We start from the raw sequence: 13,110 nt of genomic DNA, 5'->3' as shown, positions 1-13,110 counted from the left end.
TGTGCTAAGTAAAATAAGTCAGACACCAAAGGACATATACTGTATGATCCCACTTACATGAGGTTCCTATAATAGTTAGATTCCCAGAGACAGAAGCAGCATGGTGGCTGCCAGGGGCTGGGATGAGGAGGGATGGGGAGTGGGGAGTTAGTGTTTAATGGGGACAGAGTTTCAGCTTGAAAAGATGAAAAAGTTCTGGAGACGGATGGTGGTGATGGTTCCACAACAGTGTGAATATATTTAATACTCCTGAATTGTACACTTAAAAATGGTTAAGATGATAAACTCATGTTATGTATATTTTACCACAATTAAAAATTTTGAAAATAACACACAGTACATTCTCATTTTGGAAAAATCAATTTTTAAAAATACACATACATACATGAGTTTTAAAAATCTACAAATATATAATTGCACATTATGAGAGGCAATCCTTATGAGTAAGGTATATAGTAATTTTATTTTTGCAGAGCTGTATTTTTTAAAGAACTTATTTTTTAAAATTTACTCATTTATTTATTTATTTGACAGAGCATAAGTGGGGACGGAGGGAGAAGCAGACTCCCTGCTGAGCAGGGAGCCCAATGTGGGGATTGGATCTCAAAACCCTGGGATCATGACTTGAGCCATAGGCAGATGCTTAACCAACTGAGCTACTCAGGCGTCCCGCTGATGTGTACATTTCTAACATTTCCACCATGAACGTACACTGCTTTTATAATAAATGGTTATTTTAGTTTAAAAAAATATATACATACTGGTGAGGGTATGGGTAAAAAGGTAAATAAAAATGCATAGTTCAGTACCTATCTCACAATAGGTACCCCCAAAAGTTCGGCTGTTATTAAGGTGCAGTAAAGCACAATGACAATTAAGCTGACAGTTACAAAAGTGATCTGTGCCTTATCACAAAGCATGCAGATTGCTGAGGAAACACATACCATGAACTGAGACAGGGCAACATCCTAGAGGATGTCAGGCTGAAGCACAGTCTGCAAAGTAGTGGGGGTACCAATGGGAGAGAGGAAAGAGAAGATAGCAAGAAAAATGCACAGAAGGGAGGCTGTGAGGGGATGCAAACAGGCCTGTCGAAAGACAAGGTTGGAATATCATTTAATTGTGCTTCAAGTTACCCTGGTGTCAGGGGAAATACTGATGAGTGCATCTGAAAATGAGAGATAACAAAAGGGCCTGGAGTCAAGTCAACTTAGGAAATGGCACAGTCTAATCTTCTCAGAGATTTACAACAGACAGTAGAAGAGGAAAGGTTCTAAGCACCCTGTCGTACAGAAAACTGTCCACAAGCTTTATTTATTGTGCTTTACAGATACTGCATTTTATAAATTGAAGGTTTGTTGCAACACTGTTTTGAGCATGGCGCCATTTTCCATCACATTTACACACATGTCTCTGTGTCACATTTTGGTAATTCTTGCAATACTTTAAGCTTTTTCATTATTATTATATTTGTTATGGTGATCTGTAATCCATGACCTTTGATGTTACTATTGTAATTGTTTTGGGGTACCATGAACCATGTCCATATAAGATGGAGAATTTAATCAATAAATGTATGTGTTCTGACTGCTACACCACTCTCTCCCTCTCCTTGGGTGGCTCCCCATTCCCTGACACACAATATTGAAATCAGGCCAATAATCCTACAGTGGCCTCTAACTGTTTGAGTGAAACAAAGAGTCACACGTCTCTCACTTTACATTAAAAGCCAGGTATGTATGATTCATATTAGTGAGGAAGGTATGTCAAAAACTGAGACCAAAAGCTAAGCCTCTTGCACCAAACAGTTAGCCAAGTGGTGGATGCAAAGGAAAAGTTCTTGAAGGAAATTAAAAGTGCTACTTCAGTGAAAATACAAATGATAAGAAAGTGTGACAACCTGGGCAGCCTGGGTGGCTCAGCAATTTAGCGCCGCCTTCAGCCCAGGGCGTGATCCTGGAGACCTGGGATGGAGTCCCACACCAGGTTCCCTGCATGGAGCCTGCTTCTCCCTCTGCCTGTGTCTCTGCCTCTGTGTGTGTGTGTGTGTGTCTCTCTCATGAATGAATGAATGAATGAATGAATGAATGAATGAATAAATAAATAAAATCTGAAAAGAAAAGAAAAGAAAGAAAAGAAAAGTGTGACAACCTAAATGCTAATTTGGAGAAGGTTTTAGTGGTCTGGAGAGAAGACAACACCACCCACCAGCACTTAACGCCAAAGCCTAATGGAGAGCAAGGTCCAAACTCTCTTTAATTCTGTAAAGACTGAGACAGGTGAGCAAGCTGCAGAAAAGAAGTCTGAAGCTAGTAGACATGGTTCATGAGGGTTAAGGAAGAAGCCATCTTCATAACATAAAAGTGCAAAGCGAAGTACCAAGTGCTGATATAGAAGCTGCAGCAAATCATCCAGATCTAGCTGAGATCATTAAATGAAGGTGGCTACACTACTTCCAATGCAGATGAAACAGCCAGCCTTCTGTTGGAAGAAGACGACATCTGGGACTTTCATAGCTACAGAAGAGAAGTCAATGCCTAGCTTCAAAGCTTCAAAGCTTCAAAGGACAGGCTGACTCTCTTGTTAGAACCTAATACAGCTGGTGACTTTAAGTTGAAGCCAGTGCTCAATTTACTATTTGAAAGTCCCAGTGCCCTTAGGAATTATGCTAAATCTCCTCTGCCTGTGCTCTATAAATGAAACAGCAAAGCCTGAATGACAACACATCTGTTTACTATGTGGTCTATGGTTTCAGTCTATTGTTGAGACCTACTGCTCAGAAAAAAACGATTCCTTTCAAAATACTATTGCTTACTGACAAAGAACCTGGACACCCAAGAATTTTAGTGGGAGATGTGTAAGATTAATGTTGTTTTCATGCCTGCTACCACAACATCCACTCTGCAGCCCAGGGGTCAGGGAGTGATTTCAACTTTCAAGTCTAAGAAATACATTATGTAAATCTGTAACGGCCATCTGCCATAGACAGTGACTCCTCTGATGAATCTGAGCAGAGTCCATTGAGAATCTTCCAGTAATGATGCCCCATTCTAGATTCCATTAACAACATTTGTGATTTATGAGAAGAAGTCAAAGTATCAACATTAAAGGAATCCGGAAGAAGCTGATTTTGACTCTCATGGAGAACTTCAAGGGGCTCAGGATTTCCCTGGAGGGAACAACTGCAGACGTGACAAGATCAAAAGACCTATAGTCAGAGGTAGACCATGAAGACGTGACTGAACTGCTGTGACCTCATGATAAAACTAAAATGGATGAGGAGTTGCTTCTTATGGATGAGCAAAGAAAGTGGTTTTGTGACATCTCCTTGGTGAAGATGCTTAAAAACTGCTGAAATGACAAAAAAAGATTTACAATATGACATAAAGTTAGTTGATAAAGTAGCAGAGTTTGAGAGGATGGACTCCAATTTTTAAAGAAGTTCTACTGCAGGTGAAATGCTATCAAACAGCATCACATGCTACAGAAAAATTGTTTATGAAAAAGAGGTCAGTGTGGCAGACCTCTTTGTCTTCTTTTAAGAAACTGCTGCAGCCACACCAGCCTTCAGCAACTACTATGGCGATCAGTCAGTAGCCATCAGCATTGAGGCAACACTGTCCACTAGCAAAAAGATTACAACTTGCTGAAAGCTCAGATGATGGTTAGAATTTAGCAAGAAAGTATTTTCAAATTAAGTTATGTGCATGGTTTTAGATATAATGCTATTGCACACTTAACAGACTACAATATAAACATAACTTTTATATGCACTGGGAAACCAAAAAAGTTCATTTGATTCACTTTATTGCAAAATTTGCTATATTGCAGTGGCCTGGAACTGAACATGCACTATTTCTGAAGCATGCCTACATGGTTATTACACATACCCTTCCCCAGGCTTTTTTCAGAAAAAGCCACTTGAGTTGCAGGGTGGAAGACAGATTTGGAGAGGGCTGAAAATGAAGGGGAGGAGACTGTTATGAGGTTGCTTTGTAAAGGAGCTTTATCTGTGAACCCATGTTTTAACTTATTTTAAAAAGCCTTTTATGGAAAATTTCAAACATACACAGAAATAAACTAAAGGGCAGAATGAACTCTCAAGACGTCCCAGGCTGAGGCTCAAAGAGGAGAGATGACTTACATACAGAAGGTCAAACTGCTAGGGAAGGGACCCCAACTCTGGTCTTCCCAGATAGTTCTGAGCTTCTCCCACCACAGCTGACTTCCCTGTCACTCTGCCTTTGCCCTTACTGTGGCTCCTGTCAAAACACCGTACCCCATCTTTCACTGCACTGAACTGTTTGTTATAAGCCGCCTTCCTTCATGGACCAGACTTCTCACCCTCCAGGCTACTGTGCACTTTCCCTTCTTCAATGCAGAAAACTGACTAGTGGCAGCCACACACTATGGTGCTTCCCAGTTGGAGGCCTTTGATCCAAGAGGGCTAGTGCTCTTAAATACACAGTTGGGAACATCTGGTCTCTAATGAAGAAACCTGGGAACAACTTCAGAAAGGCGTATCTGGAACATAACTAAATGCAACTGAACATAGAAAGCCTAAACCTAACCAATTACGTGGCTCTGCCTGGAATTGGAAATAGGCTTGGCAACAGAAGGCAGGCAATGGTCTCTAAGGTAAGTCAGGAAGGCTCAAGAGGCCCAGACTGTCCTTTCCAGAGGAAGGATGCCAGAGAACACAAATGACAATTCATGCTGCACATCAGCTTCTGTGATGGCCCTGGAGGCTGCCTCAGCTGGAGGCCACAAGATTTGAAGACCTTCAAACCCTCCTTACTCATTAAACATAATTCCAATTTTCCTCACCTGTTCATCTGCCCAAAAGTAGAGAAAGTATTGACAAGATCCACCTAACAGTCTCTTTTCTCTAGGAAAATGAGAAAAGGGTATCTAGTTTTTAGGTTTCTCTTGAGTTAAGCTAGCAGAGCACCTCTAAGTACATTAAGAGAATCAAATTTCTGAACCTACAAAGATGAGAACAGGACCCTGCAACTTAGTGACTATACAAAGGTGCCATCCCATGGCGTTCTTCCTAGGTGATCAGCTAGGTTTTTCTCAGCAACACTCCGTCAGGAGTCTTCCACGAGATCAGAGGCTATACAGTAACTTGTTTTAAGGCAGCTGCAGGTGAACTTGGGAAAAAAAAAAACAAAAAACAAAACAAAACAAAACAAAACAAAAAACAGGGCATAGAACCCGACAAATTATACAAAAGAGTATTTTTTTATTAGAAAGGAACTTAAAAAAATAAGGCCTATATCAAAAGGATTTTTTATTCACAGTACCAACTTTAGTGCAAAGAGTTAACCAGCAGGTCTGAGCCTGCTATCCTTAGAAAAGCCTATTTACAAACTGGCCTCTGCCTAGTATCTGGAACTTGACTGGTAAAATGTCTGCTACATGGTTAGAAATTTTCCCTAAGTGATAAGAATGGCTTACTGTGCTTAAACTCTACAATGTGGTTTATGCTGAACATCTGCTTTCCTTCTGGGAATCTGGAATTTTGGTAGATCCTAGGCAGAGAGTGACCAGCCTAGGCACTGAATCTCTGCACATGTTGCTGCATTTTTGTTGTTGGGGGAAAGAGTATGCTGGGTGACCTTTTATGGGAAGGAGTGAAGGCAGGATGTCTGCGCACAGGTTCCTCCAGATGCTTGCTACCTGTGCCTTTTTCCCATATGATCTAGCCCTGACTTCTTGCGATATCACTGTAGTAAATCTAAGCGTTCAGTACAATTACATGTGCTGAGTCCTGTGGAGTCTTTCTAGCCAATCTCTGGATGGAGGGGTGGTCTTGTGGAACTTGGACACAAAAGTACTTTACACTTTAAAGAGCTTAACAATTCTTTTGAGAAATGCTATAAAACTGCATTATTTCAGTAGTCCTTAAATATGGCGATTTGTGAAGCTATAGAAGTTAAAAAAAACTTCAGCACCAAGAGCCAACTCTGAATGACAAAGAGGGATCAGGATTAGTAAACATAAATACTGGAAGAGAACAGGCTCAAAGTGGCTATATGACCAGCTCCACAAAAGAAAGATCTAATAAATACTTCATTATAGTTTATTTTAGGGAAACTAAACAAGAAGAGTTCCTTAAAAAGGAGGGGGGTGGGGGGAGGTGAATGGAGGTAGGAGACAACTAGAGGTTCTTTACCAAATACTATTTGTTAACCAGGCATGAAAGAGGACAGATTCTTAGCGGTGATCCTACAAGGGTGCCTTTATAATTCTACGGCCTCCCAGAAGTCCTATTCAGACAACCTACCTTTCAAACTCTACTATCTTTCTCATTAAGAAAACAAATATATAACCATCAACCAGAGCTTCTAGTTAGTTTTGTCACCTATAAACTGGTGACTTCATGTAAGTGTTTAAGCTGAGATTTAAACAGCTTCAAAAATAACCTCTAGACCACCATCAGTGCCTTCAAGAAAGGGGAGCATGAAACAAGCGTTATGTAAGAGATGAAGCCAGCCCAGTCCTATTTTTGTAGCGTATGTCATCATTTCCACTCCCCAGTGACAAACACAAAACTAGCTTGAACATATCCTGCTTGTCCTTTGGGGCAGCTTGTCAACTGCTTAGAGCTATCACTCCCCATCTACGTTATATTAAGCTTAATCCAGGCCTATTTCATATTGTACCCTGTAATGAACTTCTTAACAGCTCAATCTTCCTGATGGTCAAGCCATCCCTTATATCTTTCTAGAAAGAAGACAGAGACATGAATTGGGGTGGGGAGTGGGGGGCAGGTAGTATGAGGGGAAGTGTATTGCAGAGTAGGAAGATTTCTGGGGGACATTCCAAAAGGGTGTGTTATCCTGGGTGACCCCAAAGGGCCATTTCAGACAGTGTGGCTATTATATGTTGCAAAGGACACTAGGTTCACTTTAAGCCACAGAACCACTAGCAGCTCAAACTGCAGCTGAGGGCTGAGTCAAACAAAATCAATCTAGTTTCTTACACACCTTTCAACAGTGCTTAACTCTAGCAAAAACGCTTCTGCAAATTGTATCTTACTATATGGGTAATTTGCATTCTCAGTGTCACTTTTCTTTACATATTTTCAGACTTAAATTCTATGGCTGTACTGTATGCAGATCTACTGAGGGGGAAAAGGGTTAATGCTGGGCCCAGTGGTAGACCTGAAATAAATATGAGAGGTAAGGCTGAGGTACAGTGTAGTGGTTAACACTCTGAAATCAGAGAACTTGCTATGTGACCTCGAGCAAGTTATTTAAATTTTCAATTTTCCCATCCATAATATAATAATTGTACTTCATAGACTGCTGTCACAGACTACTCTAAAGTTTGGCTGAGACAATGCATGCAAGTGCTTAGCCTACTACACCAAAAATATGCTCATCTGTTGTTACTGTCTAATCGGTTAACCAACCCTGCTCGTTAGGTATTACCTTGTTCATTTTACAGATGAGGAAGTTGTGGCACAGGTGGTACCAGGATCAGAATCCAGAACTGCCCAACTCCAGAACTCAAGCTCTTCTACCACTTACTAGCTGATAGGGTCCTTTATGTATTGTGACTTCCAAAGAATTAAAAGCTCTAAGCTTGATGCTCCTAAGGAAACAAATCCTACATCTTCACCTAGTGATGATAAGACAAAAGGACCTCTAGCACAAGAGGAAGAAAAAGAAAGTGTTACTAAGCTATCATAAAGGCCTGCATCAGGGCTTTGAAAACAGACTGGAAGACTCGGGGAAGTAGTCAGCAAGAAGAACCAGCAAAAAATAATCGCCAACTTGAGATTTGGGTTAGAATGACATGCTGAGAAATCGAGAGAACAGACTGACAGCACAACTGTGTAAGCAGCCACTCTTGCCATTCCACGCAATAAACATATGAAATGTCTTTGTCATTAAACTTGCGAAACCTAGCGTTTCATATCTAACTATTGGAGAGACATCTGTGTATCAGAATAGAAGCAAAACTATAACATTTTGTGCTGCTATTCAGAATAAGTATGTACATCACATCCCGCAGCCAGGAAAACAAAGCAAAAAACACTGCACCCTCAGATAAATCAGAAACATCTGAGCACCCTATTAAAATCCAGTCCCCAAAATAAAGTTTCTTGAACATTTCCTTTGAGTTATCAATGTCTGGAGATAAGACTTTAGTGAAAAAGATAATAGAGTGAGAAGCTTTTCCACCATGAAATACTAATGTAAACTTGATATTCTAGGTAACAATGCTGTTTTTTCATTTAAATGTGTTCTGTGGGGACGCCTGGGTGGCTCAGCGTTGAGCACCTGCCTCCGGCCTAGGGCGGGATCCTGGAATCCAGGGATCGAGTTCCATATCAGGCTCCCTGCATGGAGCCTGCTTCTCTCTCTGCCTATGTCTCTGCCTCTCTCTCTGTCTCTCATGAATAAGTAAGTAAAATCTTAAAAAAAAAAAAAAGTGTTCTTCAGCTCAGGTTGTGATCTCGGCATCCAGGGATCCAGCGCCATGTCGGAGCTCAGCAAGGAGTCTGCTCCAGATTCTCTCCATCAGCCCTTGCCCCGGCTTGTGCACATGGGTACTCCCTCTCAAATAAATAAATCTTAAAAAAAAAAAAAAAAAAAAGTGTTCTGTTTTTTATTTAGTGAGGCAATCCTTGTGAAATTTGACTCCTTCACACCCTTTTGCAAGTAAACTTCTTTTACTTTCTATGGTTTTGCACACATTTTCCTTTCATATGCACATGTGAAGAGCTTTAAAAATTCCTGCAGTGAAGAAACTTTGGCAACTCCCAAATTTATTTGGAGGCCATCCAGTCAAAGTATAGACACTGATGCCACACGTTGGCCACTTAGAAGCTGAATGACCTGGAGCAATCACTTCAGTACTGAGCCTCAGTTTCACAATCTATGGAACAGTGAGGATTACTGGGTTACACGTGAAATGGAGCACCCAGTACATTGTACGGGTCCCACCAAACAACAGTACTTAAACAGAAGTAATGATCCCTTTCCAACATTCCAACCCAATCTTGACTTTATGTGCAACAACATCCTGCAGGAGTCCCCCTTTTTGGGAACCACTGAATTAAAAGTTTTCAGGCTACGCCATCTCCCAATGCAGAAAGAGAAAGCCAAAATAATCCTGATTTAAGTTTTTGTTTCTGCATTTAGATATGAAGTTAGGGGTTAAGTCTCAAGTCCTTCTGAACATAAGATTTATTGTCTGTAAAACTAGATAGCACACAAGAGTTGAGATTCACTTATAAAGCATCACCAAAATGTGTGCTCTTCTTTTGTGGACACATTTTAAGAGGAATAACCAGAATTTACTATACAATTACTCAGAACACTTGCTTCATACAAATAAAAATGATCACACACACACACAAAGATCACACGTAGGTCTTCACAAAAGATCTTCTAGCACAAAAATAACCTAGTGAGGGGGATCCCTGGGTGGCTCAGCGGTTGAGCGCTGCCGTCAGCTCAGGGCGTGATCCTGGAGACCCGGGATCGAGTCCCATGTCAGGCTCCCTGCATGGAGCCTGCTTCTCCCTCTGCCTATGTGTCTCTGCCTCTGTGTGTGTCTCTCATGAATAAATAATTTTTATTTTTCAACCCCCGCTAAATAAAGTATTAAAAAAAAACAACCTAGTGAAATTACTTTCTATAGACACTAAGTGCAAATTCCTGACAATTGCTTCATATAGGCCACCGGGGCTTTGGATAAACGTAACAGTTAATATATGCTAATACTAACAGAGAACTTTCTACATAGTCCCTTCTCAATTATTCATGCTAATCAAGAGAAGTAACCACATAGATGATACTTAAACTGTTTATTACATAATCAAACCATACGACTGGGTTTCTTTTGGGGGGGGAGGGGCAATGTTTCCCACACAGGTTTTACCGAAACCGATTAATTATTAAAATAAAACGTGTACTCTCCAAGTATCATCAGTTCCGTAAGACTAGGAACCCAGCAGGGAGGAGCCACAGGTTCGCGAGGGACGAGGGTGTTACACAACCAGGCTCTTTCTGCCTCGCAGCAGTCACGGTGCGGCCTCCGGCTCTGGGTTTTCTACCGCCTGCATCCGTCGTCGCGGTATTTCTCCACGTCAATGGCTGTCTCGCTAAGAGTATCACTTAATTTCTTTCCGCCTGGACGTCCTGCACTGTAAAGTGGGCATCCTATCTGCCCAGCAGCCGTGCCGCCAAGTGCGGCGACAACGCGTACCGAGCACCTGGAAACAGGCTCGCCACGAACGCCACCCGCCATGATCACCTCCCGCACCGAATCCTCGCTTGCCGACTCCCCGCAGGAGCAGGCGGCACCGGAGTTCCAAAACCTCCCGGGGAACAAGCCCACCTCGGGCCCCAGCTCCCTCGGGGCCCTTGATCATCGGTCGACGACCCACCCCTGCGCGGCGTCCCCGTCTGCAAACGGCCACTGAGCTTCCCCTTCCCCGGCCCCCATCTCCCCTTCCCGCTGAACTCCAAGCCCTGGAGCCCCGCCCCCGCCCCCGCGCCCGCCCCGCCCCGCCGCGGGCCCCAGCGCCGCGCACGCCCTGCCGGCCCCCAGGCCCCCGCGCCCGCGCCGCCCGCGGATCTCCGCCCCAACACGCCGCCCCCCGCAGGCCGGCGCCCGGGTCCCGCCGCAGCGCGCCGCGACCCGCTGGGCAACTTGGCGAGAATCCGCTCCAGCCTCAGTTTCCCTGGCGGGGAGGCGGGGAGGCGGGGTGCGCTGGCCGCCCAAGGCCGCCCAAGGCCCGGCGCGGAGCGGGGGGCTGAGGCGAGCGGGCGAGGGGAAGCCAAGGGGCCCGGCCGCCCCCGGCGCCGCGCACTGACCTGCAAGTGACCTGCTTGGTGCTCATGGTGGTCGGGCGTGAGGGGCCCCGCGTCCCAGCCTCGTCCAGCGCTCGCCGCCGTCGCCGCCTCGGCGTCGGCCCTGCCCATCCCGCGCGGCCGCGTCACGCCGGCGCGCGCCGCCCCTCCCGTGTGGCACCGGGTAGCGCCGGCGGGAAACCTCGTCGCCGTCATAATTGGTTCCGCCTGGGGGGCTGAGGCCCGGCCAGCCCCGCAGCCCCGCGCTCGGGGTCAGGCGTTTCCGAGGCCCCGGGCGGCGCCTGCCAGTCTTTATCCCTGTGGGGGTCCCTACGCGCCGGCCCCGGTCGGGTCCTCACAGACGCCTCACTCCTCTCGAGGCCGAGTTCCCGCCTCTCCCAGACCTCCTGCGAATCCAAACTTGCAGCCTTGAGCCCCTTTCTCAGGCTCGCCCCCGCTGCTCCCGCAGACCTCGCCTCCCACTTAAGGGTTCCGTGGCTCGCTCGCAGTTTGATCTTTTCCAAGATCTCCCACTCCAAGTTTTAGTTCATTTTACCCCCCCCCCCCCCGCCCCCGGCATTCTTCTGCTGTTCGTCTTCCATTTCCTATGGTGGATACCCAAAAAGCTACGTGGGACCTTCCCTCTGCTCCTCTACATCCTTTAGGTCGGCCCCACCCCTCCCTCCGGTGCGCCATCTCCGCGTCCCCCACCTCATGGTGCCACCACAAGCAGCCATTCCTTCTAGCCTAGACCCAGGAGGTCACACAGCCTCTTACCTGGTCTTCCTGCTTCTGCTCCCGCGCTCTTCCAATAGGTTTTTGCTCAAGACGTATTTTTAAAATAAATTAATCATGAGAGACACACACACACACAGAGAGAGAAGCAGAAACACAGGCAGAGGGAGAAGCAGGCTCCCTGCAAGAAGCCTGATGCAGGCCTCGATCCCCGGACCCCAGGATCAGGACCTGACCTGAAGGCAGATGCGCAACGACTGAGCCACCCAGGCGCCCCCAAAACGTATTTTTAAAACATTAAATAGGATCGTGTCACTGAGCTCCTTTAACCCTTTCAATGGTTTCCCATTGCTTTTAAAAAAAAATTCCTTTAAAAATTTTTAAACGTTGAGATAGAACAGTATAAAATGCGCAAAACGCACGTATGCCTAGGTTTTTTCACATGTGTATACACTCATAAATTCATCAGATCAAAATGAAGAACATTGTCTATACCGCAGAGTGCTCACTTATGTGCTTTCTCAGTCAATACCTCCCAAAGGTAACTGCTTGTTTTCACCTTTGTCAACACCACTAGTTTCAATTGATCTTGATCTTGATCTAAATGGTATCATTCAATATGCAGTCTTTTGTCTTTTTATTTATTTATTTATTTGAGAAAGAGTGAGTGAGAGAAACCATGTGAGCAAACAAGCCAGAGAAGAGGCAGAGGAGAGGGAGAAGACTCCCCGCTGAGCAGGGAGCCCCATGTGGAGCTTAATCCCGAGACCCTGGGATCTTGACCTGAGCCAAAGGCGGATGTTTGACCAACTGAGCCACCTAGACACCCCTTTTGCCTGTCTACTTTTGGCCAACATCATGTCTATGGATCTGTGTTGTATATAGTTATATATTATTCTTTCACTTTGCTGTAAAAATATTAAATCTTCCAATGAATGAGCATGATATATACTTCCACTTACTTAAAACTTGAAATTTTCTTAGAAATTTAGGAAGCATATTGCAAAATTCAGTGTGTAGGTCTTAAATGACTTTTATTAGATTTATTCCTAGGTATCTGGATAAGTTTTTTGATGCTATTTTATTAAAAGATTTTATTTAGGGCAGCCCCGGTGGCTCAGCGGTTTAGCGCCGCTTACAGCCCGGGGCGTGATCCTGGAGACCCTGGATCGAGTCCCACGTCAGGCTCCCTGCATGGAGCCTGCTTCTCCCTCTGCCTGTGTCTCTGCCTTTCTCTCTCTGTCTCTATGAATAAATTTTTTTAAAAAATAAAAATAAAAAATAAATAAAAGATTTTATTTATTTGAGAGAGAGAGAGAGATAGGAAGAGAGAGAGCAGGAGCCAGGAGAAAAGGGAGAAAAGAGAGCAGTAGCAGGCTTTCCTCAGCGGGGAGCCTGCTACTGGCTTGATCCCAGGAGACCTGGATCATGACTTGAGCTGAAGGCACTTAACCAACTAAGCCACCCAGGCAACCCTTTTGGTGCTATTTTAAATGCTTTTTTAAAAAATGTCCTAATAGTTTGTTGCCCCATGCCAAATTCATATATTAATTCTACCATG

The 13,110-nt window shown here is 44.4% G+C and overlaps 1 protein-coding gene across 2 annotated transcripts in view; it reads right to left on the bottom strand.

Annotated features, from left to right (window-relative positions):
* Positions 1–10,994, bottom strand: part of MKRN2 (makorin ring finger protein 2) — a 30,243-nt gene extending 19,249 nt beyond the window's left edge. Inside the window, exons 1-2 of one of the 2 annotated variants that reach the window (XM_041760538.1) lie at positions 10,839–10,916; positions 3,891–3,956 (exon numbers count right to left, since the gene is read on the bottom strand). Coding sequence is in view for 1 of the 2 variants with exons in the window: in XM_041760537.1 (XP_041616471.1) it covers positions 10,839–10,864 (26 nt within the window). In the remaining variant the exon portion in view is untranslated. Of the gene's footprint in view, positions 1–3,890; positions 3,957–10,838 lie in introns of both variants that reach the window. The other variant, XM_041760537.1, reaches the window with a different exon arrangement.
* Positions 10,995–13,110: the final 2,116 nt, after the last annotated feature.

The sequence above is a fragment of the Vulpes lagopus genome, chromosome 7 (assembly GCF_018345385.1).
Source record: "Vulpes lagopus strain Blue_001 chromosome 7, ASM1834538v1, whole genome shotgun sequence".
Classification (NCBI taxonomy): Eukaryota; Metazoa; Chordata; class Mammalia; order Carnivora; family Canidae; genus Vulpes; species Vulpes lagopus.
The sequence above is the reverse complement of the archived record's forward strand: the minus strand, read 5'-3'. Positions and strand labels throughout refer to the sequence as shown.